The sequence below is a fragment of the Sesamum indicum genome, linkage group LG9, assembly GCF_000512975.1.
Source record: "Sesamum indicum cultivar Zhongzhi No. 13 linkage group LG9, S_indicum_v1.0, whole genome shotgun sequence".
Taxonomy (NCBI): domain Eukaryota; kingdom Viridiplantae; phylum Streptophyta; class Magnoliopsida; order Lamiales; family Pedaliaceae; genus Sesamum; species Sesamum indicum.
The window spans coordinates 288471-313522 of NC_026153.1; the positions used below are offsets into that span (position 1 = coordinate 288471).

At 35.7% G+C, this 25052-nt stretch overlaps 4 protein-coding genes and 1 non-coding gene across 7 annotated transcripts in view; 3 read left to right on the forward strand and 2 right to left on the reverse strand.

The window, feature by feature from the left end:
- LOC105169965 overlaps window positions 1-187 on the forward strand; it is a gene marked incomplete in the record, with an annotated part of 6630 nt that extends 6443 nt beyond the window's left edge. Inside the window, 1 exon segment of the mRNA XM_011090517.2 lies at window positions 1-187.
- On the reverse strand, window positions 2142-5957 carry LOC105169966 (putative phospholipid:diacylglycerol acyltransferase 2). The gene is made up of 6 exons (XM_011090518.2): window positions 5061-5957; window positions 4740-4962; window positions 4093-4376; window positions 3200-3521; window positions 2795-3060; window positions 2142-2655 (listed from the first exon to the last, which is right to left on the reverse strand). The coding sequence occupies exons 1-6, from the start codon at window positions 5543-5545 to the stop codon at window positions 2172-2174; spliced, it is 2064 nt and encodes a 687-aa protein (XP_011088820.1). The 5' UTR covers window positions 5546-5957; the 3' UTR covers window positions 2142-2171.
- Window positions 15529-19758, forward strand: LOC105169967 (UDP-D-apiose/UDP-D-xylose synthase 2). Its single transcript, XM_011090520.2, has 9 exons — window positions 15529-15973; window positions 16507-16599; window positions 16718-16825; window positions 18072-18186; window positions 18284-18417; window positions 18498-18599; window positions 18683-18775; window positions 18908-19043; window positions 19126-19758. The coding sequence occupies exons 1-9, from the start codon at window positions 15704-15706 to the stop codon at window positions 19236-19238; spliced, it is 1164 nt and encodes a 387-aa protein (XP_011088822.1). The 5' UTR covers window positions 15529-15703; the 3' UTR covers window positions 19239-19758.
- TRNAR-UCU lies at window positions 20711-20783 on the reverse strand. Its single transcript has one exon. It is a non-coding gene; the product is annotated as a tRNA-Arg (tRNA).
- LOC105169968 (BTB/POZ domain-containing protein At3g44820) lies at window positions 20876-25044 on the forward strand. Of its 3 annotated transcripts, none has more exons than XM_011090522.2 (5): window positions 20876-21401; window positions 21499-21778; window positions 22369-22438; window positions 22936-24141; window positions 24378-25044. In XM_011090522.2, the coding sequence occupies exons 2-5, from the start codon at window positions 21729-21731 to the stop codon at window positions 24948-24950; spliced, it is 1899 nt and encodes a 632-aa protein (XP_011088824.1). In that variant the 5' UTR covers window positions 20876-21401; window positions 21499-21728; the 3' UTR covers window positions 24951-25044. The 3 variants fall into 3 exon arrangements, with proteins under 3 accessions (XP_011088824.1, XP_011088825.1, XP_020552486.1); XM_011090523.2 differs by having other exon boundaries at window positions 20876-21368; XM_020696827.1 differs by lacking the exon at window positions 20876-21401 and having other exon boundaries at window positions 21707-21778; window positions 23076-24141.

Here is a 25052-nt window from a genome sequence, read left to right on the forward strand (position 1 = left end):
CAATTTGTAAGCCTATGGCCTCTCTATGTATGATACTTTTGTGTACATTCTTTGCTAGATTATGGCAACTGTTTTGTCTTCTGTTGCTCTCAAAGCATGATTTATAACTGCATTTGGGCGTGTGGTGTACTTTGTTTAGCTTTTTAATTAACCACAGTAAATTTGAGAACCGTACCACCATTTAATATTCTTCTATTGTCGTTCACCTATGCTTTTAGGTTTCATTGCTACATGATGTGGGGAAATTTTGCTTGTACTGTGGTCTCTGATACTGATTATGCTAAAGACATTATTATCAAATGATGGCTGAGTCTAGTTGTACATAAAAGTTTGCTGCCTCTCTATCATAGAACACAACAAACTTATTAAAGTGGGAATTTCAAAGTAGACTTTACATTTTTGTTCATTATAGCCCTGTTAGTAAAGGGCATTAGTGGTGAACAATGTAGGCAGTACTGAAACAAAGCTATCTGCTGAAATTCTGATTGGGAATGGGAAATAAGTAGAATTCGTTCAATTCACACGTGGAAACAAAGTTATCTATACAAAGCCCAGATCTCCTTCGCTAGTGTGCTGCGTGCGTCTCTTTGTTCCTATTCTTGTTGGTGTTGTATTCTTTCCTTAATCTGATCCTTGTGACTTGTTACATAATGCTCCTATTCTTGTTGGTGTTGTATTCTTTCCTTAATCTGATCCTTGTGACTTGTTACATAATGCGTATTTCCCTAATATTTGCATCTCGGCTGTACTTATGCTGTTTTTCAATTAATAGCTGCTGCATTAGCATGCGCTTCTTAGTGAGACCTCTTGGCTTCCGTGTAGACTCAATCAGGTTAATAGTTATGCCATGAGTTAGAGTACAGATTTGTTGCTCGGATTGATTTCTCCAGCTCTCAAGGTCACCATATGGAACGAGGATAATGAATTAAACAAACTTGGTATCTGTATCTATCGAAACAAGGATGCTCATTGTTAGTTAACCTGTGGAAACCTCATCTTTGAATTTTTCCTTGGATCTCAAAGTTGCTGGTGATAACAAGTTCCGGCCCAGAATACGTGTTTCAGTTGTGATTACAGATACTTTTACTTTTAGTTGAGGCCAAGAGTAAAACAGCAATGGGATGCTGGACTGCAGGTAATTCAAATGTGAGAAAGATGATCAGTTCACAAACTTCTTTTATAGCCGTGCTCATTTCCTTTGATTCTATTTACATAATAACTTTCTAGTGCTTGTTATTACTAGGGGTGGGTATTTGGGCAGGTTGGCTCCTACTCGTCCTGAATGGAGCAAGTTGACTTGAATCCTAAATTACTGAGTTTGGGTTGGAGTTGGAGATGAGTTTTTAGTTTTATGAATTGAGCCCGGTTCCAGAATCTTTTTCAGAAGCAGACTCGAATAATATTTATAAATTATTTAAATTTTTTATTTTATATTTGAAACATAAATTGTATTTTTAATGAAATCATAACTTATTAAAAAAATAGTTATAAATAATATTTATTTTTTATTAAAAAAGAAATACTATTAAAACAAAAAAAGAAAATTCAATTAGAGCTTGTGGGTCCAGAATCAATTGTGATGGCGGGGGAGCGGGCTATGGGTCCAACTAGAATCGGGGTGGGGTGGGTCTTGTCTTATTACCGAAAATAAAGCAGGAATCGGTTATAGGAGGGGTCTTCTATCCAACCAAACTTGCACCAGAAGCCTGCACCATTGATGTTAAAACCGGTTTAGTTAATCTGAAGAGGACCTATTCGGATCAGGAAACCGATTCTTTCCCTTGATGGTCTAGTTGGCCCCAATGCTGAAACTGTTTTCTCTTCCCAAATAGTGACGTCTGTTGTCCATAGCATACAGAAATCACACAGAAAATTGAAGGAAAACTTTTTCTTTATTTCATTTTATTACAGGTAGTTACTGAGATCCAACTTTATTCACTTGATTACAAGAAATGAGCAACGTTACAGTAATCAATTAGAAAACTTACAGTCAATATTCAGTGAGCCATCTTTGGATAAAACGTTTACGTCCCCCTTCCCTCAACTCTTTCCATTCTTAAAATGGTAGCTATCCAGATTTCTCCAACATTTCCTCTGCTGGCTATCATGACTCTGATTTGGCTATCGATCCTCTTATGTCACCGCTTTCAACAAAATCTTTTAATGCGCAATCACAGGCGAACATTTATTTTCTCAGACATTTTCATGATATCGGAATATATCTTGTCTCCTCCCAGCTCCACACTAGAAGCACCAGCTACTACGCGTAGAATGTCCTCAATCAAGGCAACATTTCCCATTATGTCAACGTGTGCGCCGCTTTCTAGACCTCTTCCTTCCAATAAATTTGCAGGTGCTTTATGCTTGTACTCTCTTACATAAGTAGCAATTCCTGATGGATTGAACCGTGTCTTTCCCCTCCATCCTTTGGCACACATGAAACCAGCACTTAAAACGGGCACGCTTTCGTCTCCGTCCACAAAGTATACTCCACCTTTTAAGCAGCCGTTTTTGTTGCCATCGGCTGAACTATCGATTTGGAGAGGGATGCTTTTGCACCTCCCTGGTGGCGATTCTTTGTACACGTATGATCTTTCTGTGGGAATCCCAACTCCATATAGACAGTAAATTTCCATGTCTGGAGCTTCAGGTAACCTGAATGGGATGTTAAGGAAGAAACAAGAATGTGAAATCATTATCACTAAAAAGAATCCATTATGAGATGAGAGAAATTTTCACACTGCATACATAGAATTTAACACAGAGATGCATTCACAAGGAGCTTCATGCTTACTTGGTCTCGAGCGGATTTGACCAGTACTTGTAATCGTTATATTTTGGATCATCAAGGTCGTCAGCTATGCCATGCGAGAAGTGAGCTTCAGCCCTTCTCATCATCTTTGGAGCGATCGTTCGGAGAAGATCCAACAACGTACCTGCCGTGTATGCTTTGTTTTCGAAAACTTTTGAGATGGTCTCCCGGCTTAGGTCGTCGTATTCTGTCCATACTTTTCCACACGATGCAACAGGTGGAGTGGCATTGTGCAAAGATCCCTTTTTCTATACCCATAGATGAGAACAAAAGATAACATTAGAATCTCATGAATACCATTAAGTATGAGATCAACTTTCATAGGCTAATGTGCATTTTGGTGACAATATAAATAGGTATATATTGGGAAGATACTGCTGCACGTACTTGGGAACGAAGGCTGGGGAATTCTGAAGAATGCACTTCTGATGCCGGCTTCCCAAATGAGACGATCCTTCCATACTTTGTTGATTCATGTACTTGAAAACCTCTCCTACCATCAGTATCATTGCCTTTCATATCAAATTGTCGATGCGTTGCTGAATCACACGCGTGATCTTCTGGTGACCAGTCCAAGTTACCCCAAATCGTCTCTCCTCCTTTAGGTACCAAAGAAATTATAGAATCCCATGTTCGTGATACACGCATCACATGTTCCAAAGTCTGAAGGCCTAAAATCTCAGAATCCAAGAGACCAGGAGCCATAGCCCTGCAAAATCAAAAGAGCAAGCACAATGTTAATATGAGGGTAAAGAAGCTTCCTGGTTTCCCATCTCTTATCCTGAGTTTTTGCCTCATAAAACATTTCATTGCAGATGTTTCTCGTTTTTCAAACATGGGAACTGAATTGAATTCACTAAACAGATTCTTCTGCTTTCTGAAGTTGTTCTATGTATATATCAGTTCATCTACCGAGAGAAGGTCTATTTAGACAACACTATGGTCTCACAATATTTCAAGGGTGCCGTAAATGTATATAGTTGATGGATAATCCTGCACTAGAAGAGAAACCTGAGCCTTCATTGATATAGTAGCATTATCCAAACCACGTACAATATCATTGAGTTTGATTTTCTTCTTGTTTCTGCACAAGTTTTACAATCGATGCGGAATTTCCTCAAAAAAGGTACTTCAATTCCTGTGCGTGCTCATGCACGGAAATAACTTTTTGACCAAAATCACCAAGAACATATATGGTAAGATAAAAATGTCAACTCTCTTTTTATCATAAACTGTAAAGATAACATAAATGTAATGAGGATATGCCGATTTTGGCTAACCTTATAAAAGCGACATCTTTACTCTCTGCAGACAATATGTTACCAACGGCTTTCGGGACACCCAAAAATGCTGGGCCAATATTCATGATCGATTTAATGTGCTTGGCACACCAACCGGGACCGCCACCTCCGCCCATCGGAGGAGGGGCTTCGACCCATTTCATGAAGTGGAGAAAATAGAGAACACCCATAGAATGGGGTACCACCACCACCTTCTTATAGCCGTTTGTCGCATACATAAGCTCGATTTTGCTCTTCAATCTACTCAGAGTTTGGTCCCTTGTCTGTTCAACAATTATTCATACGTCAAAAACAATTTCAATCGTCAGCTGTGAATCATGATCACAATCAAGACAGAGAAACATTTGTTTTGCACATCCAAACACTCAAGAGGAAGAATTCTTGGCAATGAGACAAGTGAAATGGTGGAATTAAATGGTTCATAAACAGAGTTTGACTAAATCTCTATTGCAGATAAGGTCAGTTCATGTCCATACCACCTGATTGTGTACAGAGGATGACAGGTTATATTTATTGCAGAAACTATAAAAAGCAGTAGACATAGTTATTAATATTATAAGACAACTAAGAACAAGATAATGAATATTAGTTATACGACATTAGTTGTTTTGTTCCTTAAAACATACCTCTGTGTTCTGAAATGATAATCTCCAGTCATAAGCAGCCATGTACATGTTCTTCCCCTCGTAGCCAATGCGGGCCAAATTCTCAATAAGAATAGCCCAAACAAAGTACCCTGGAGCAAAATAGTCAGCTGCAACCAGCCCGGGAACAGCCCGAACCCGAATTCCAGGCGGGTCGAGCCCTGTTTCATTGTCCAAGGAAAGATGCTCCAACCAACACATTGGCCTGCAGTTCCGTCAAACTCTCAATTAGGTACCACATATGCATATAGAGAGAGAGAGAGAAGGGGGGGGGGGGGGGGGAAGATTCATGCAACTCAAAACCTCTTGAAAATTTCAGTAAAGCTGCCGCCCCAGAGGCGCTGCCGAAACAGGCCGTCGGAGCAAGGCCTGCCCTCCCAAAGTTCAAGCCCGCCGGTGACAATGCCGGGAACCATAACCACCGGGTGGAGTGCAGTGACACCGCTGCGCTTCAGCCTCGCACCCGGCGGCTCCGGGGGCTGTAGCCCGGGCAAATTCGCCGGCAAACAATGGTACACAAACAAGAGCAGCCACCAAAGAGTGCACAACAATCCAATGGTCCAGCAACAAGAATCTATGCATTTCCATTCCTTAGGAGGTCTCCTCTGGTGCTGCTTGTTAGGCTTTTCTTCCAACAGAGAAACATTAGCACTCTCATAGTTTTTCCCATCAATTTTGTGGGTCTCAAACAGTTGTTTTTTGTCAGTTTTCTTGATTTTCTCGTCGTATGAGGAGCACTTAGCAGGCTCCAGAAAACAGAGCTTCCGGAACCGAAGAACAGAAGCCATACTCGCATCAAAAAATGGTATTCTTCCAACAAGAACAACTATAGCCGACCCATCAAAAATGGAAACCTCAAAAACAGAAGCTAGACATTGACTCAATCAAGAATCGGGAAAAAGCTAAAGCAGCTTATGAAATGAATGAAAATAAAGAAGGCCAGATGGGAAAAAAGAGTAGGTGAAGAGATATGAACAAGCGGCAGAAGGCAAGACGAAAGGGAGGAATTTAGGGAGAAAAATAGAGGTGGAAAGGGGAGAGTGTGGGCTAGCTTTGGGAGTTATGGGGGGTGGTGGTGGCAGGCGTTGCAGAGAGAGAGAGTAGCAAAACCACGTGGTGAAGGAGCAGATATGGAGGTGTCCCAAAAAAACTACACATGAAGAAAAACTTTGGGCTGAAAGTGTGAAAACAACAAGAGAAAAAGATGGAATATTTCTATCTATCTATCTACTACTACCACTACTGGTAGTAGAATATTGTATTTTCTCAAGAGTCAAGGGATATAACAATGCAATGGTTCTCCTAAGAACTTCTTCTACACAAAATTCTAATCCGCAGTGAGTTTGTTCTCGTGAGAATCAATTATATGATAAGTGTAATATATTTATTGTATAATTAATATATAATTCAAAAAACTAATTAATTATATAATAAATATATTATACTTATTGTGTAATTATTAATTCGATCAAACCTGATTCAAATAAAAAGGTTCTCTACTTCTACTTGGTCTGCGCTGATTATCAAACCTAAGAAAATGGATATATAGATGTATAAAGATCTGTGTTATATATAAAAATATATGTAATGTAGTATTAAAAAATTTTATTCCAATCAAATTTGATTACAACATGCTAACCATACTATGAATATTGTTGTATGTACACTTTTCATACTATACATTAATTATACGGCAACATCTCACGTATGATTGGTTATTCTTCTTGGATTATTTATGTGATTTATTACTTTTTTTAATGTGTATTAATTATACAATTAATCACAATTTATTAGAATGGAATCCGGGCCTCGATGATGCCATCATGCGAGTTTGTACATACATAAGCTATCAGTTGTTAAATCATACATGATATCATCATTATATATTAATCTAATGATTCATACTTAGTGCGAGTATAAATTAACATAGACCACCACCAGATTTTACTGAAATTCGTGTTACAACTATATATAACATTTAGTTTGAAAGGTTCCCATTTAGGACAATTCTCTAACATATTGTGTTTGCATGGAGTTTTTATGGACGTGTGATTGGTATATAATTAATGGAAAGTAATCAATCACATATTACACTTGTTCTGTAATAAATTTGGTTCGATCAAACTTAAATTCGAGTTAGAACTTTCCGTTTCTATGTCATGGGGAGGAGACAATCTTTCTATCTTTTCATTTTTTTTCCTCTCCTTTTTATTTTCTTTGTAATTTCTACACTTATTAAATTTAACCTTTTCACTTTAATCAGCCAAGTGACTTAATTATGGCATAGCTTAATTAGTTCAGCTTTCTTCATTAACTCCCAAAAGAAGTTGTGGTTTTCATTATGCAAACTTATAACTTTTTGGAGACTAATCAATGAGGCAAACTCCATTGATTTTTACCTTAAATTAATTAAATAATTTCAAAAGAAGAAAGAGGATCTAAATAGCAGTAGAAAACAAAGTTTAACAAAATAAGAGAAATAAAAGAATTTTTTTTTTATATTTTAGATATAGTGCTCCACAATGTCCATCTTATAAGTGAATAAATTGAAAATATTTTTAATTAAAACTATAAAATAATGAAGGAAGCTGGAAAAATTAAGAATCACATATAGCACTTTCTTGCAGTGGATTGAACTCAAAACGTTCTATTAAAGATCTCGAGTTTGAGTCTGGATTTTAGGTTTGAACTTAGATTGATGCGTGAGTGTGATGGATAGCAAAGATGTAAAATTAGATATCAGACCTTTTTGTTATTTTATTTTAATTACGATTGAATTTAAAAATAATTATATATAATATTTTAACAAGTTTCAAAAATCATTCAAAATTTCCATTTCAATTTAACTTTTCATCACCAACACTCAATTAGTCTATTTTATTTTAATAGCTCTACTAGAAATGCAAATAATTATCTAAAATTGATGGATATACTTATAAGGGTATAAAAGTTAATTTTTATAAATAAAATGCCCTATAAACACATATAAATACTCTCAAGTTGACTATAATATTATTTTTAAATGGCAAGTCACTATTTATTGAAAAAACAAAACATCAAATTATATTAAATTTTGTCGCACTAGAAATAATACTGTTTGTCGATAATAATTTCTTGGTTTTTTGCTATGCTCAAATTACAACCACATCAAGAATTATAAATTTGAGTTATGAGTGTACATCTCTCTTGCAGTAAAATTTAAAAGGAAATAATAATGAATTGGAGTTTATATTTCCTTCCGTCTAGTCTCCCTTTGTTTGTTTATCTTTCTACGTGGAGTTGGACATCTCAATCTCTACTTTCTCTCTCTCTAGAATTTGTTCAATGCTGGCTAGCTATGAGGGAGAGAGAGAGTGAGAGCATAATGCGAGACAGAGCGCTCTGCAGAGCCCTGAAAACGACGTCAAAATGGGAGTATATTTTTATTTTATTGTATGTTTTCCTTTTTGGGGAGGTTGTCTGAAAAGGTGAAGTCCCGAGGTATGGAGCACTGATGGAGAACTGTGGATGGTTACTGCTGCTTCCTTTTTTTTATATAAAAAAAAAAGTTATATATTTTCAAGAATAAAACACGCGGTGGGAGGTGTATGTGTGTGAAAGATGAGGAGAAGAAGGAGGAGGAGGAGACAGAGAATCCAACGGACACAACCCCCAATCATGGGGAAAAACAGCACACACTACGAAAAACACAGAAACCCAGACATATATTGACGATGATGATGATGAACTTTTCTTTGCTTGTCCTGACTACGAATTTTCAGACACAGACAAAACGCATTTCTTTATTGGCATATACTTTGATTTCAGACCCAATTAATACGTATTTGGGTTGACTCTACCCATTTACTAACTGAAATTAAGTATATTTATTTCATATTAATTGTAAACGAATTGGTTTGTAAATAAAGAGTTCAATTTAAATTGAGGTGGATACGGAATTTATTTTAAATTTTTTTATGTCTGGTCCTGTTCTGTCCGTTTAAAAATTTATTGGGTAAGTTTAACCCAATAAACTCGAATTCTTACATTATATTTTTATATATATAAATAAAGAAAAGAAAGAAGAGAGACTGGCAACTGCAACCAAGGGCTAGTTGTGAGGCAAGGCGAGGGCAGATCTTAGAGAAAGCAATCGAGAAAGAGGGAACGTAATTTCAATTTGGGGCCTGGATTAAATGGTCCTTGGGAAGAGATAGAAAAATTATGTACAAAATTAAATTAGCAGGGCTGATTCTCATGAACCTGAGACCTGCCTAAATGTCCTACTAATCGCCCCAATAGGGTCATTTGAGGTATGTTTTTCTTGATTTGAGTCAAATTGTCACACCTATTTATGAATATTTTTTTGATCTAGTATGCGAATATTTAATTAATGTCTTATCTTTTAATGCATTATTCCTTCTGCCTTTGTGCACTCAAACTTTTTATTTGCAATCGACGTGAAATGCATGCCTATTTCAAGTTTAAATAATACATTATATAGTATTATGAAGTCGTTGAAAAAAAATTATGTTGCTCCTCCCAATCTTTATAAAACTTCCCACATGATTGGAGGCATTTTTAAAATTGTAATTTCATATATGATTTAAGTTAAGGATATATATATATATGTATATAGATTAATGCGGTCATGAACAATTATTTGATTGTGGTGGTTTGAGACTTTGCCATTTTTGAAATTTATATTTTATTTTGTAGTTTAGTATGATATATATTTAGGAATAATATGATCTGAACTAAGGATATAAATTACAAAGTTTTTATGTCTCAGTTTTATTAATTAAACTTCCAAAATATTGCACATGAATATATTTTGTAAGTTGCAGACCGTCTTTCTTTCCTTTAGTAGTTCGATTAAGACATCACAGTCAAATATGGCTCTGATTTCACAAAGTTGCCTTATGGATGTCCATATCTCATTCAAAGAAGACAAACAAAATAATAACAATAATGATAAAATAATAAAAAGGAAAAGAAAAAAAATATATTGCAATCATTTTTCAAGTATTATTTGGTTTGATTGGAATGACATGATTTTCTTTCTCAAACAGTAAGGAAGAAAAAGTTGAAACTTATCTCCAATTTAAATTCTTTGTATCCATTCGATCATGATATGATAGTTACAAATTTAGTATTATACACTTGACTAGAGACTTGTGAAGGACTTACTGTTACATTCTTACAGAAACTGTGAATGATATTGTAATTATTTATGTATTGCCAACGCTTAGAGTTCTCTCCTTATAAAATATTTGGTTGTATAAATTAAAAAATCAATAATAACATATTTAAAGACACGCAATATTAGTACTTATATATTGTAAAGTGAAAAGGGAACTTAAAAGAAAAGGAAAAAGCAAGAAACAAAGGTTGGATTTTGAAGGGCACAAGGTTTAAGGAGATGACATATTCTTTCTTTGTGGTCTTTTGTGTTTCTGCTGATTCTTCTGCTTATGTTGCTATGGCTCAAGCTCAGAAGCATGGACTTGGACTTTAACGGTCGGAATTGTGTTTGGTATTATCATTCCTCTACCGCCATGCCAGAGCCAATGTGAACTGCCACAAATATCCCCTAATGTTGGGTCTTGTTTTACACTTGCTATTTATTATTCTAACTATCAATTGAATTGTCCCAACTTGATTGATCATCAAGCAGTCGAGAAGGAGAGTCATTGATTATATAGGCATACCTCCCACAAAGGGTTAAAACAACAAAAAGACCACAAGATCGGCGCTCCGACAACTCGACTCCAGACCCGGCTGACATGTTTGGCTCTACGCCGTGCGATCTCTAGCAGTAGGCGCATAACGATGACGCCACGTGGCCCACCTGGTGAAGTACATTTGGGCCTATAAATACCTTCCTTCTAGAACATTTATGGTATGATACATTTATTGCTTGAAATTGCTTATGTTCCATCTAGAACTCATACTGACTTAAGCGTCAAAGGGTTTTAGTCGAAAATACTCCCGGCTAGCCTAACATTAGTGTTTCTTCTTAAGGACCGCTTCGATCTGGGAGGAGTATTGCAAGCTTGATACCTATCTGATGAGGTCGAATATTTCTACCCGAATCAATATGTTGCCTAGACAAAAGAATATTGAGTTGTAACATGATTAATTATTACCAAACAAATGAATATTCGACAAATCCCATTTTATGTACCTAGTTCTTTTACCAACCTAAATATGAATTAAAATTATCAGATTATATATTTTTTTAAAATAATGATAATATATTATTACATTCTTAAAATAGTACTAAAACAACAAATCAATTCAAAATATTATAAATAAAATAAATACCCGTGTATCAAATTATATTCAAATTTAGGATTTCATACCTACAAAATTAGGATATATCAATTTTAAAGCCATGCATCAAGAACCACAACCTTGCTTACACCTTACCCTTTGCCCTCAGTTTTGACTCAAACTATCTTTTAGTTTATTTTAACATTAAATCAAGAATTAGTTTATCAATCACGATTTGATCTAGGACTTATGATTTGGATATTTGTTGACATTTTACATGCATGGAGAAGGTAGACAAGTATGGAAAGATATGATCAAAGGGCCTTATCCACATCAAATGTCTCATACGTACACCTTATAACTGAATTATGTGGTTTTCTTTGTCCTATTTGCATAATTTCCATGTCATTGTGGTCAAGTTTTAAGGTGAATTTTAGGATAAAAAGGGAACAATTGAGAAAGAGTATTTTAATTGTTTCACATGTCATGTTGCCTAAAATAGTATTCCTTCCTCTTTGAAAATAAGTAGCCATTAATTATAATATTATGAGATTTTCTTTAAATGCAGTTAGGAAAGTTTAATTTATATTATATGTGTAATTTCCATTTTGTCCCTGAAGTTAGATTTAAACATGATTATTATGTTGCATTATCAATTAAATCTGTATTATATGAATAAAAAAATAAATAAATTACATCAACACTCCTTAAAGTTAGTTATAATTATACAAACACTCCCTAGCTACATTTTGTTATAAGTATACATACTGAGATTTTAAATATACTTTACATCGACATCCCTACCAGGACTAAAAATCATAACTATATCTCTTGCGATAAATTATATTAACATTCTCTTAGTCTTATAAAGTGTACTTATAATTTCGTAAAAGACACCATGTATTTTGTATAATTTGACTTATTTCACGAATTATTAATATAATTTACCCTATAAAAATCAATATAGAGTTGTAGCTAAGTGAAGTGCTTCGTAATATGTAAAACTTGGATAAAAATTTTTAATGTAAAAACAAACTTAAGAAACTTTTTGTCGAAGTTGTGGGCTTGAATAAATGATAATGGAAAATGTTGGGCTTTGTTTAGATTGGGCTGAAAAGTATGACCTTTGTAGTTTGATGGGTCATCCACCAACAAGCCCACTACATTAAGACAAGTTGTGACGTGTCATATGAAACAGCTATTCTTTTTCATGTTTTCCTTAAATTTGAATCATGTAAGTTCAACAAGAAAATTGAAAAACATAGGTTTGTTTTGATGAGAATTATACTATTTTTACATAATATTTATAAATTATCCACTAATGTAATTTTCACTTTGAAAAAAGAAATATAACATATACTTTTCCTAATAGATTGGTTCTTTTTTTTTTTTTTTATAAAAATTAGGTAATTTCAATTGATGACGAGGGCTTTTTTTCTTTTTCAATGAGAAATTAAGTTAGATTAATTTATTGTGACTGTTTCGATTAAAAGAAAATAGTTGTTAAGGAGTATTTTTTTTAGTTAGAACTTATTAACGTATTGCTCAATTTAAGCACCATAATCTCATGACAAATATTCTGAATATGATTAAATCAAATTTTATTAAATTAAGCATTATGTATTCAGACCCTTATTATTCGATAATCAATGATAAAGAAAATAATTAAACATACACAAAATATTAAGTTAATGTAAATAATGAATTTATAAATAAAAATATAATACTAAAGAAAAATAATACCAAACAAACAAACAAACAAAAAAAAATATTTATACAAGAAGACTATATATGACATCAAATGCATCCATTCTCGAATTATGTAAATTATTATTAGGTGAAGGGGTTAGACGCAGAGGAAGCAGAAGAAGAAACGCGTCTAAAAAAGCGCGTCGCAGTTGTGTTGTTTTTTGGGTAGATTTTTGGTTGAGTATTTTCACGTTTTTAGTAGGACTGCTCACTGGTGCTGCTGTGTGTCGGTGTGCAGGAAGAGCATACGTCCAATTTCCATTATGAACCCAAATCATGGGCCACAGACAGATGGTACCTCATTTCCCCTTTTTCTTCTTATGATAATTTTATTTATTTATTATTATAAAATACTCTGTTTGGACTATAATTTAAACATTCATTCCATAAAATTGAATACCAAGAATTTTCAAAAAACTAAAATTCAATACCCATCTGTTTGATTTTGGTAAGTATAAAAAATCGTTGTAATTTATAGTTATTGTCCAAAATATAAATCTGTCGTTACGATACTACTAAAATATAAATCAGATCAAAATCATTCGTTGAAATTGAATTATAAATCTACTGCAGCAAGTGGATTTATTTGTAAATTGATTTAATTTTCTTTATACGACTCGTTCCACTTAAACCAATACCTTATAATTTCGCCTATTTTACCTTTTCATTTAATCGGCACTCAATCTCGATTTTTCAATGTATATGTATATATATATATATGTTGGTACTCTATATTTTATCTGATTATTTCAAAATAAAATAAGAAATTATTTTAATTGAATTTTTCCTTCTAATTGTATAAAAATTAATGAAATTTACAAGGGAGAAACCAATTAATTATGTTGCCATAGTCTAGCTAGTTGTCACTAGCTGGAGCTTCAGCAATGCACTTCAATTAATTAATGCTCGTGCATACTTAACCGGATTTACGTAAGTCATGCTTCGTGACCACATGCTCATTAAATAAAAAATATATACTTAGTGCCGTTTAATTACGTGATTAAACAAATTAAATTTGCATCCCAGGCCCTTTTTTTAATAGTTACTTTTGGTACTAAAACCTATCATTATAATTATATTTAATCTAATTAACCATAATGCCTAATATTTTTTATTATTTGTTAACCCAATAAATGAGGTTAGTTTTGAAACTTAATTATAATTTGTATTTGTATAATCAACTATAAAATTATGAATCCCGACAATATATTTAAATTGTTGTTAAGGTCAATTATTTTAAAATCAATTATATAATTGTAGTTTCAAACTGCGCTTTAATGATTATTTACGGTGGCAAAAAAATATACTTTTGATTTAATTTAAATAGTTATAATAGGGACGAAAGAGTTATTTATAGTTAGAGACAAATATTTTGGGATAAATAATATAGAGATTTAAATATATTTTTTAATGGGCTATAGCGAGTGTTTATACCATTATTGAATTTTGGCACTTAATTGTTCTATAAAGTAATTGGGGTAAAGTTGCTATTTTAGGTTTCTAAGTGGATCTATGGTATTAAAAGTGTACCGCTAATTTATAGTAAAAATGATCTGGATCCACTAACATATTATGGATGAAAAATAACAGACTATAATATTGTTGGAAGAAAAACAAAATTTAATTACTATTATTATCATTATTATTAGTTTAAATTGAATGGAAATGAGGTTGAAATTGCATTTATATATAGTGGACACATAATTTTCATATAATAAATTTAGAAATATGAGTGCATTACTGTTAGCACATGACACATACATGTAAGTTGGTAAAATGTCATGTTAGTAGAAGAAAGTTGATGTACTTTTTGAGTGTTATGTTGTCCCAAAGGAGGATCCACTCCCACTTGTATAGAGTGAAAAAGGAAGCAATATTATATTATTTCATCAATACAATAATAATAATTTACAATTTTTTGGTTGGGTTTGGAGATTGGATGAAGAAATAAAGAGGCATGTGAGAATGAAAGGTGGACAGCTTATTGGGGTTTGGGCTTTCATCCCTCACTCACATGCACTCTTACAGACTTAAAACTCACTGTGTTACAAGTGACGCCATTCAATAAAATGTTGGATGGTTGGATAAATATCAATTCTACTATCTCGCTCTAAAATTGGATAGTTATCAAGAATTGTAAAAGGCTAATGAATGACTTATGGTGTGTCATTGTTTATAGTTTGAGAGAGAAAAATTTTAGTGTTTAAAGTAGAAATCGAATTGTGGTGAGCAGCTTAGAAATTTGAGACGAAAAAAATGTAAATGAATCATATTATAAGACAAAGCACACCTGTTTTTGCTTATAATGGTCCGGAAATGCTTGCATGAATGAGTTCCCTCAGCTTGAACAACTACATAAATTGAGAGTAGGGAGGTAGATGGGGTGGGCTGTTGGATCTAGAGAGCTAAGCTGCCAGGATTGGATTTACCACTAAATATTGCCTCCATCATGTCCACAATGTATATTTTATTTGATTTAAAATAGCTATATATTGAGTCAATTTTTATATAAACATAGAAAAAAATGATATTAGTGTTTTTATTATTGCTCTCAAGTTGAAAACTTAACCTTATTTATTTTGAAGAAAAGATTTAACTTGTTTTTATAAATAAGCATATGATGATAAAAAATGAACAAGTAATCATCCACGTGGTTTGAAATGGGAGCGAGTTACAAATTCATCCGCAGGCGAGTAGTGATGATAACTCGCCATAAAAAGGAAAGCAGTAGGGCCACAGAGTCTACCGTCCCTCCTTTTTCCAGCTTTAAATACATCCACTCTTCCCCTCTGAATTCTCCTATTCCCAATTCCCCATTTCCACATTCCCGAAATCCTTCCCTCAAAATTTCACACGCAGATAGTAAATTCTCTCCGTTTCTAGAATAAGGAGAAGGTACAACACAAGAGTAACACCATCTCAGAAATTTGTGTGCATCAGAAATGGCGAGTGGAAGAGTAGATCTGGACGGAAAACCTATAAAGCCGATTACGATATGCATGATAGGCGCCGGAGGCTTCATCGGCTCGCATCTCTGTGAGAAGCTGATGGCGGATACGCCGCACAAGGTGCTCGCTGTGGATGTTTACAATGACAAAATCAAGCACCTTCTTGAGCCGTCCTCGCTGCCGTGGGCGGATCGCATCCAGTTCCACCGTCTTAACATTAAGAACGATTCTCGCCTCGAAGGCCTCATTCGCATGGCGGATCTTGTAATTTTCCTTGCATTACTTGCTCAGTTTCTGCATTTAGGTCAATTTCGTCGGAGATTGGTGGAGTGTGGCTGTTACCTTCGGATCTGGATTTTGTGATTCTTTGAGCTTTTTTCTTTGTTTGTTGAATTTTACCAGTGTCCTGGCATTGCATTTTGTTTGGAATTTCCGACCTTCCAAGTTTTATGGGTTTTCTTTTTGTTTCTCCAGAACCATAATTGAACTCTGAAACTCACATTTACTTCATCTGATTTATTTCTGAATTTGGAGTTGCTTTAGATCTTGATTGGAAGTTGTGGATCTCTTTGGATCTAAAGTCGATATTTATGTGAGCCTACCGGAACTAATTTGCTGTCTGTAGGTTTCTTCAGCAGTATCTGTTCTATTTCTTTCATGATCTTTGTCTATCAGCTTAGTCGATTTTTTTATTGTGAATTGCTGTGATGGTAGTGCGACGGTTTGATTACTATATTAATTGCATTATTTCTATGACTTTGACTTGGACTGAATCTGAACTTTTCCTTGTGACTTAGACAATAAATCTCGCCGCTATATGCACTCCAGCAGATTATAACACACGTCCTCTTGACACAATCTACAGCAATTTCATTGATGCTCTCCCTGTGGTAAGCTTCCTGCTTTCGTATTGTTGCTATCTTATATCTTTCATCGGTCTGCCTTCACAATTTGAACGCAATTTACTTGTCAATGAATTTGAAAGTTGTTTTGCTGTTTTGGAATTAGGTTAAATACTGTTCGGAAAATGGCAAGCGCCTCATACATTTCTCTACTTGTGAAGTTTATGGGAAAACGATTGGTGCCTTTCTACCCAAAGATAGCCCACTGCGGCAGGTTTGTGTTTGCTTTCATTTCCCAACACTTTCTAGATTATATTTCTTGAGTTGATGCTTTTCTTGATATGATATTCCTTTCTGTTAGAAGTCTTTTTCAGATTTCTTATGTTGAATATTTCATCTAAATCCTGTGACAGCCCACAGAGAAAACAATTGTTTTCAGGTGCAATGTTTTCTGTGTGGTCCGTGTAGTGATCATTTGATTTTTGTCTGATTCAATAATTATGGTACGCTCTTGGTGAATTCCCTTGCACACTGCTCATGAGTACTTGACTTTGAATAGTAAGGAATTAGGGATAGATCTACCTCATCTTTATTTTTGCCCTTCTGGAGACCAAAGAATTGTCCCTGGGTTTAGCGTGTATAATTATATTCACCTCTCATTCTTTTATTGGGACAATAACATGAAACTGAAGATCTCATAACAATAGTACAGCTTTTCAGGTAGAATATACTACAATTATAATAAAAAAAATTGTTTCGACATCAATCATATTGTAACAAATATGTGCAAGGAACTAGGTTGGTGGGGTTCACTTCAAATGTAGCCTTCTACATTCTTCAGGAAGTTCTTATTTGACCAATGTACTTCTTATCCTATCAGTTTAAACTCAGTAATGGAGGTGCCACAAGAGTCTCACTTTCCTTGAATCCAAGGTCTGTGTAATTTTTGAAGGCAATACATTGATATGCATGTAAGTTTAACCCTAGTTTGAACTTTCAATGGCTGGCATTAGCAGAGCTATGCCAATATTTTTTAAACTGACAGTTTTTAGGTAAAAAACAGAGTGAACAATGATTAAGAGGGGTAATTTTCTGGAAATTCTTTTACATGGAGCAATTATGATGGTTTTCTGGAAATTCTTGAGAAATCGAGTTAGTAGGCTTAGAAACTGAAGTGCAAATACATCGAGTAACCCGGTTAATAGGAATCTTCTAGGCCATGATTTGTGCCTTTCTTTTGAAGAGTAAGGCATCAGAAAAATTTTACAGGAATTTATAATTAATAGTATATAGTGAATGCTCATTGTAATGCATTTTCCCTTTAGTTATCTGTTGATAATACCTTTACCATTTCCATTTCATTTGGTAAATGCTACTCTCTGCAATTAATTTCTTGCGTTCCGTTGCTTGTACTTCAACCTTCCAAGTGGTAGCAAGCAGATCTTTCAATTTACAGTTCTATTTAGCATGGTAAGTTCGTTTTTGAAAGTTTTCTTAATCGCCATACACCGTTGCATCAGGACCCGAATTATTATGTTCTTAAGGAGGATGCCTCCCCGTGCATTTTTGGCCCCATTGAGAAGCAGAGGTGGTCATATGCATGTGCAAAGCAGCTAATTGAGAGACTGATCTATGGTGAGCTAATGATCCTACATTCGAGCTTCATACATCACATTATGTTTCAGCATCAAAACTTAACATTACATGTTATCTTAACTGCCCTGTTTTATAGCTGAGGGTGCTGAGAACGGTCTTGAGTTTACGATTGTGAGGCCCTTCAACTGGATTGGCCCGAGAATGGATTTCATACCTGGAATTGATGGTCCAAGTGAGGGTGTTCCAAGAGTTCTGGCTTGCTTTAGCAACGTAAGATATTTCACTCCCCTGATTTTGAAACAACTGTTTACAATTATTTGAGTTTGTCTTATTTTATTTGACATGTACAGAATCTCTTAAGGCGTGAACCGCTGAAGCTTGTTGATGGTGGCCAATCACAGAGAACATTTGTTTACATTAGGGATGCTATCGAAGCTGTTCTTTTGATGATTGTATGTTCAACATTTGGATCTCTGATACTTCTCTTTGATTGTAATCTTTTGAATAGTAGCTAAGTGGTGTGCTTTGGTCTCAGGAAAATCCAGCCAGGGCTAATGGTCATATATTTAATGTGGGGAACCCCAACAACGAAGTTACAGTGAGGCAGCTTGCTGAAATGATGACGCAGGTGATTCTAGTATTTCTGATTGTCTTAAACTGCTACCCTTCATTTACTATTTTTCTTGTTGCTATTGAATTTTCAATTCTCCATTTCACAACTGATGTATGCGTATGTCCTTCTATTTCCATGCGTTTTCAGGTCTATTCAAAGGTTAGTGGAGAATCTTCAATAGAAACACCTACCATCGATGTTAGCTCAAAGGAATTTTATGGTGAAGGATATGATGACAGTGACAAGAGAATTCCAGACATGACCATTATTAACAGACAGCTAGGTACTGAAATCATTTTTGTGGAAACCTCCTTGCTCTTGGTGTTATCCTTTTCCTAACGGTTGCTTTCTTTTGCAATTTTCAGGATGGAATCCACAAACATCACTTTGGGATTTGCTTGAATCCACCCTTACTTACCAACACAGGACATATGCTGAAGCCATCAAGAAGGCTACTTCAAAACCTGTTGCCAGTTAAGGAAAAACGAAGGATGTTTGGGTCCTCATCTATGTGCTTCTATTGCTCGGCCTTCTCTATTCAATTTTAAGGATCTTTCCATATATCAATATGGTTCCTTCTCATACACACAACATTCTTTATCTCTCGAGTGTCGCTAGTCTACGGCTCCCAGTTGAAACGATATCCTGTATGTCTAGCATGTTTGAGAAATCGCTTTACGTGGAACTCCGTTATATTTTGCTGGAATTTGCTGCTATACTTTTGGCTAAAACAATGTCCCCGATAATCGTACGAGGAAAAAGGTAGTGTTGCTCCTTGGGGGTTTTGTTGTTGGTGATATGGTTTAGTTTTTGCCTACAAGAGAGCATGTTGTACCATTTTGTTCAAACTTTTAATAGTTAATTATTTTTTTTGCTATAATCTATTATTGATACTATTATTATTATTATTCAAAAGTTGGGAAAGTGTAGAGCAAGTGACTGTATGAACCATGTGTTGTTATGATGAAATGTTGAGGAGCTTGAGCTGCAAGCCTAAAGCGAGCTAGTCTTGGATGTTGCTGTTTTTCTTAATTTGGTATTTCAGTTGCTGAGGACTTGATATCCGCCTGTTTCTTGCACTGTATGCGAGTCCCTTCCGCTTCTGGTGAAGTAATGTCTCCAACTATGCGCGGAACATGTTTGGATTGGGTAGTTCCCGTAGAAATTTAGACCTCTTAAATCAAATTTCAAAATTTTGATACCATTTGTTCCTAAAGGTTGGTGATTAGTCCCAGTGAAATCCAGAATCTCAAGGTCACCTATCTTAATGGCAGGTTTAATACGTCAAGAACATTACTTGAAAGTGAAAAGCACTGACGTGAAGTCAGCCAATGACTCGGTCTTTTCTTTTGTCAATCACAATGTTATTCTTAGAAGAGTTTGGTAGTTTAATATATATTTTAAAAAATAATCTAAACCTAAATATTAAAATTAATTAGACGGAATTTAGTTTTTTCATATAATTCTTCAGAGAACCCACGATGCAAATCCTACTCTTACCACCTCAAGATACAAATGGTTCTCTGGTTCAAGCCTACTGTTCCATACCAAATCTTTTAAGTTGGGTCAGGCCCATATCTTTTGTTTTTCCTTGGTGTTGTAAGATAGTTTGACGTTTTTAAGATAATTTAGAAAGGCTAAAGATTCTGAACTAAAGAAAAAATTAATCAAATATGTTAGATACATATTAAAGTTAGAAACTCAAAATTTAGAAAATACATTAATCCTTTTTTGTAGTTTGCATAGGCATCGACGGTATTAAATTTATTCCTGAAAGGCAGCAGGAGGGGGTAAGGGGAGGATAATATGGCTTAGGGGGGCCGTGGACCCTTTTAGTTGGGCCTTTAACCGTTAAATTACAGCCATGGCAGCCCAAAAAAGGTAAGCCCAACCAGGCCCATTAGTGTTTTTAGCAGAAAATTAAAAAATAGAGTGCATTAAAAGCTCAGTCACGCCTGGTGGGACTCGAACCCACAATCGTCTGATTAGAAGTCAGACGCCTTATCCATTAGGCCACAGGCGCTCGTGCGATGATGATCTCTCGGGTACTGAATATCTCTCATCATCGATTTTCCGACGCCAACTGCTCGACAACAGGTTTCAATGAACTCTCAAGCACGTTTACGACACTTTACGCTTTATCTTGTTCTACCATATTTTATCCGTCGTTAAGTAGTATCACTTTGTTTCTCGGCGGCCTAAACTCCCTTCTCTTCAGTGCGCCGGCGCGTTGCATATTACTGACTGGCCAAAACCATGGCGATAGTAGAATAGGGAAATAGCTCAAGCTCAAAATAGAACACAACCATACACAAACGGGATCGTGAGAGAGAGCTCGAATCTTTGGCAACTAATGCCTTTTCATTCAGTTCCCCGAACTTTTTAGTTCTTGTTTTGTGGCACCCACTTTGGATTCTTTCTTTACGGGACCCTTTTTGGTGGTTTTAATTTGTATATTATCTTTGGAGTATTTTATGCCCAACTACTTTGTTGACAGCAGTAGTAGTTGAGCTCTTCATTAGAACAAAATTCGACTCAAGGGGTTGTAAAGATGGAATCTTTGGGTCATAGTTACGATTTTGTTTTTCCTGATGAGATACGACCGAAGGTTGACGCAGTGGACTCTTGATATTGCTTCGTTGTAAATCTTCTTTTTCTTCTTTACTGCACTAGTTATCTGTGTTTGATATTGTTAGTGGCTTACCCTTTTGTGGGGTTTGTGTATTATTCTTGCATAGCTGATTTGATGAAGTGACGAGCTGTTTGAGGGAACAATACCATCAGTATTTCTCTTGTTTGAAATGGAGAGAGCTTTTATGGTTCGGAGAGTTGGAGAGAAATGGGAGGGAAATTGAATTAAGTTGCGCATTTATGAGAGGGTGTTGATCGGATTGAAGCGAGTATTTGCTGCAAAGAAAAAGAAAGGAGGAGTGCTGAGTCTTTTTAGCTCTGGCCTTTCTGCTTCTTGATGGCTCCAGCTGGGAAAATCTCTGAATTCCATCGTGATGAAAATGACTGGTATGCATTCCAGCCCCTCCCTCTTGTTTACGTTTATGTTTCATTCCTGATTGCCATGAAGAACGGCTGCATTCCTCTAGCTACACAGAAAATAGAGATACTGCACTTCGTAGTTAGAATGTATAAGATTAAGTGATGCAGCTGTCTAATTTTGTCTTACTTTTAACCTATGATTATTTGACAAACTTGGGATTTGGATATTGAGTTTCGATTACATATGCCTGGTTATGATCGAGAAATGTAATTGATTTCCTGAAAATTATGTTTACTTCAGTCCATAAACTCCATACTAAGTATGCTATTTGCTGTAGTCACGCTTCGCTTACATTTTATATCAGCCGATAGTTTGTAGGTTCAGAATAAGTTTGAATGGGCTAGGTGGTCTTGTTGTCAGGAACTTGGGAATTGCTAGGTAATAAATTTTGACTTTTGAGATGGGGCAACCACCAGTCCACCACTGCTCATTTCAACAGTAAAATACTATTAGAAAATGGAGTTGTAGACATACTAAAGAAGTGAGAAATAAATTTATGTTTGAATTTTTTCTATTTAAAGTGGGTTTCACTATATGAATTTTTGTTTCATGTCAGGTTCTGTAATGCAAGTTTGCCGAGCGATATCACACTGGTGGTGGATGGCATGTACTTCCATCTTCACAAGGTTATATATGTGCATTTGCAATTACATGTAAATAAGAAGAATAGTTTTTAGGTTTTGGTGCTTCTTAATTACTCTTGGAGTGGACTCTTGCTATTCTTTTTCCCGAGAAATATGTAGTATTTAGCTTTGGACAATGTTAGACTGCAAAAAACCATGATGTTGGAAAAAGAGCCTGTCTTCTGAAAGGAATAAATTGCATAGTCTAACAAAAAACTGACTTGATATGAAGCTTAGAAAGTCAAGGAGTCAAATTCGTCATATGGCACTTAAAGTGCCCCCACTGCTGCATTTTGGTGTATATATTTCATTTGCATCATTCTAGAAATTAAAGAATGTTATGATTCACTTACACCCTTCAATTATGAGCCTAGAACAGTTCACCGCTCAGAGACATCTATTTACTCTAAATTTTAACCTGTGATACTTTTTAGTAGTTGCAATTTTGACATGTATCAGTTTCTCATCTGATACAATCATACAAATGCTTATTTTTTCAGTTTCCTCTTATTTCAAGATGTGGAAGGATAGCTAACATTGTCAAAGAATCTAGAAGTACCATTGATAAGACGTTCAAAGTACTTGAAGAATTTCCAGGTGGTGCTGATACATTTTTCATGATAGTTAAATTCTGTTACAGTGGCCAGGTAGAGTTTACACCAAAGAACGTGGTAATGCTGTATTGCGCGGCTGACTATCTCGATATGACTGATGATTATGGTGAAGATAATTTATTGTCAAGGGCCGAAAGTTTCTTCCATAAGCATATTCTACGCCAGTGGAAAGATTGCATTTTGGCTCTGCAAAATTGTGAACCAGTTATTCCAAGAGCTGACAAACTTCAAATTATAAGTAGGTGCCTGAATGCTTTGTCTGTGATGGTTTGTACTGATCGCAGTTTATTTGGATGGCCCATGATGATGTATGGCCGTATGCAGAGCCCTGGAGGTAGCATCCTGTGGAATGGGATAAATACTGGTGCAAGGATAGATACTAGTGAATCTGACTGGTGGTTTGAGGACATCTCCTGTCTCTGCATAGAGTTGTTTGAGAAACTAATTCAAACAATGGCAGCCAAAGGAATAAGGCCTAGAAATTTAACACGTGCTATTATGTACTATTGTAAGAAATACCTTCCTGGTTTGGACCGACGTCAGGGAGGACAAACTGGTGTATCTACAAAAGTTGTTAGTTTCAGCACAGCACCGGCTGCCATTGATGAAGGTGCACTCTTGCAGAGGGTTGTGAAGTTTCTGCCTGAGAAGAAGGGTAAATCTTTTTGTCGTTTTCTACTGGGACTTTTACGTGTGGCTTTAATCTTAGGAATTAACCATACATACCAGGATTTGTTGGAAAAGAAAATAGGTATACAGCTAGAATTGGCAACCCTAGATGGTATAATAATACCTAGTTATTCAGATTCTGATACTTTGTATAACACTGATTGTGTTGAGAGGATGATTCATCATTTTGTACATTCTGAACCGAGTGTAACTTCTATATCTCCAATATCACTTGACCTTGAAACATCTCCATCATCCGAGCGCTTGAAGAGAGTTGGTAAATTGGTAGATAATTATATTGCAGAAGTTGCTTCTGATGTGAACTTGAAACCTGGAAAGGTTCGTTCATTGGCAGAGGCCTTGCCAGAATCTTCCAGGTCTTTGCATGATGGACTATACCGGGCGTTGGATATATACTTTAAGGTTGAGTGACCTCCTTTGCTGGACTGTTGCTTTCTACTCTCAGATTTCTTTTATGCTTGAAATCTCCATTTTCATGATTTTCATTTTCTTGAGCTAGAAATCAAATGCCTCATTTCTTTACTTATGCTGATTGATATTTTGGTTCAATAATTCTCCCCATCCCTCCTTCACTCCCTTGTAAAAGCTAGTACACGTGCTTGCTTGGGTTTCTGACGGACATTCATGAAATTATTCAGGCACACCCCTGGCTCTTGGAGAAGGAGAGGGAGCAGATGTGCACAATTATTGATTTCCAGAAGCTCTCAATTGATGCTTGTGCCCATGCATCTCAAAATAAAAGGTTGCCACTTAGAGTCATATTACAAATCTTGTTCTTTGAGCAGCTGCAGTTGAGAACGTCTTTGGCCGGCTGTCTCCATGCTTTGGATGCTGAAAGTGCCCCTGCAGCTTCAGCTACTGCCACTAACGAAATAACTGATCAAATAGCTCAGCGAGGCGGGTGGGTAACAGTCATCCATGAGAATCAGGTTCTCAAAGTGGACATGGCAAGAATGAGGTCTAGAGTCGGAGAACTAGAAGAAGAATTCAGTAAAATTAAGGAAGAGATGAAAAAGGTGAAGAAGTCACATAGTTACCATAGTTCTCCTCGCTTTGTAACTGGAGGGCTTGGATGCAAACTGCTTCCAAGGTCTTCAGATGCCCAATCTGGCCTTGTGGAGAGCTCGGTAGCAACACCAAGAGCGTTGGTTGAGCAGGCACAACCGTCCACCAGTCATGCTCCGCACCGGCATAGCCTCTCTTCGTTTTAGGTAAATATGTGATTAGAGAAATCTATGTAACTTGCATCAAGCTTCGCTACAGCTGGACTTGGTAGAGTTTCCATGTAGAGTCCTTGGGGGGGGGGGGGGGGT

Coding starts and splice junctions, on each gene's coding strand:
- LOC105169968 (XM_011090522.2), top strand. CDS start 21,729: ATGGCTCCAGCTGGGAAAATCTCTGAATTCCATCGTGATGAAAATGAC. Junction 21,779..22,368: donor CATCGTGATGAAAATGACTG/GTATGCATTCCA, acceptor GTTTCATGTCAG/GTTCTGTAATGCAAGTTTGC. Junction 24,142..24,377: donor CGTTGGATATATACTTTAAG/GTTGAGTGACCT, acceptor GAAATTATTCAG/GCACACCCCTGGCTCTTGGA.
- LOC105169966 (XM_011090518.2), bottom strand. CDS start 5,545: ATGGCTTCTGTTCTTCGGTTCCGGAAGCTCTGTTTTCTGGAGCCTGCT. Junction 3,522..4,092: donor AAAGATGTCGCTTTTATAAG/GTTAGCCAAAAT, acceptor TTGATTTTGCAG/GGCTATGGCTCCTGGTCTCT. Junction 2,656..2,794: donor TCAAATCCGCTCGAGACCAA/GTAAGCATGAAG, acceptor CATCCCATTCAG/GTTACCTGAAGCTCCAGACA.
- LOC105169967 (XM_011090520.2), top strand. CDS start 15,704: ATGGCGAGTGGAAGAGTAGATCTGGACGGAAAACCTATAAAGCCGATT. Junction 16,826..18,071: donor AAGATAGCCCACTGCGGCAG/GTTTGTGTTTGC, acceptor CCGTTGCATCAG/GACCCGAATTATTATGTTCT. Junction 18,418..18,497: donor TTCTGGCTTGCTTTAGCAAC/GTAAGATATTTC, acceptor TGACATGTACAG/AATCTCTTAAGGCGTGAACC.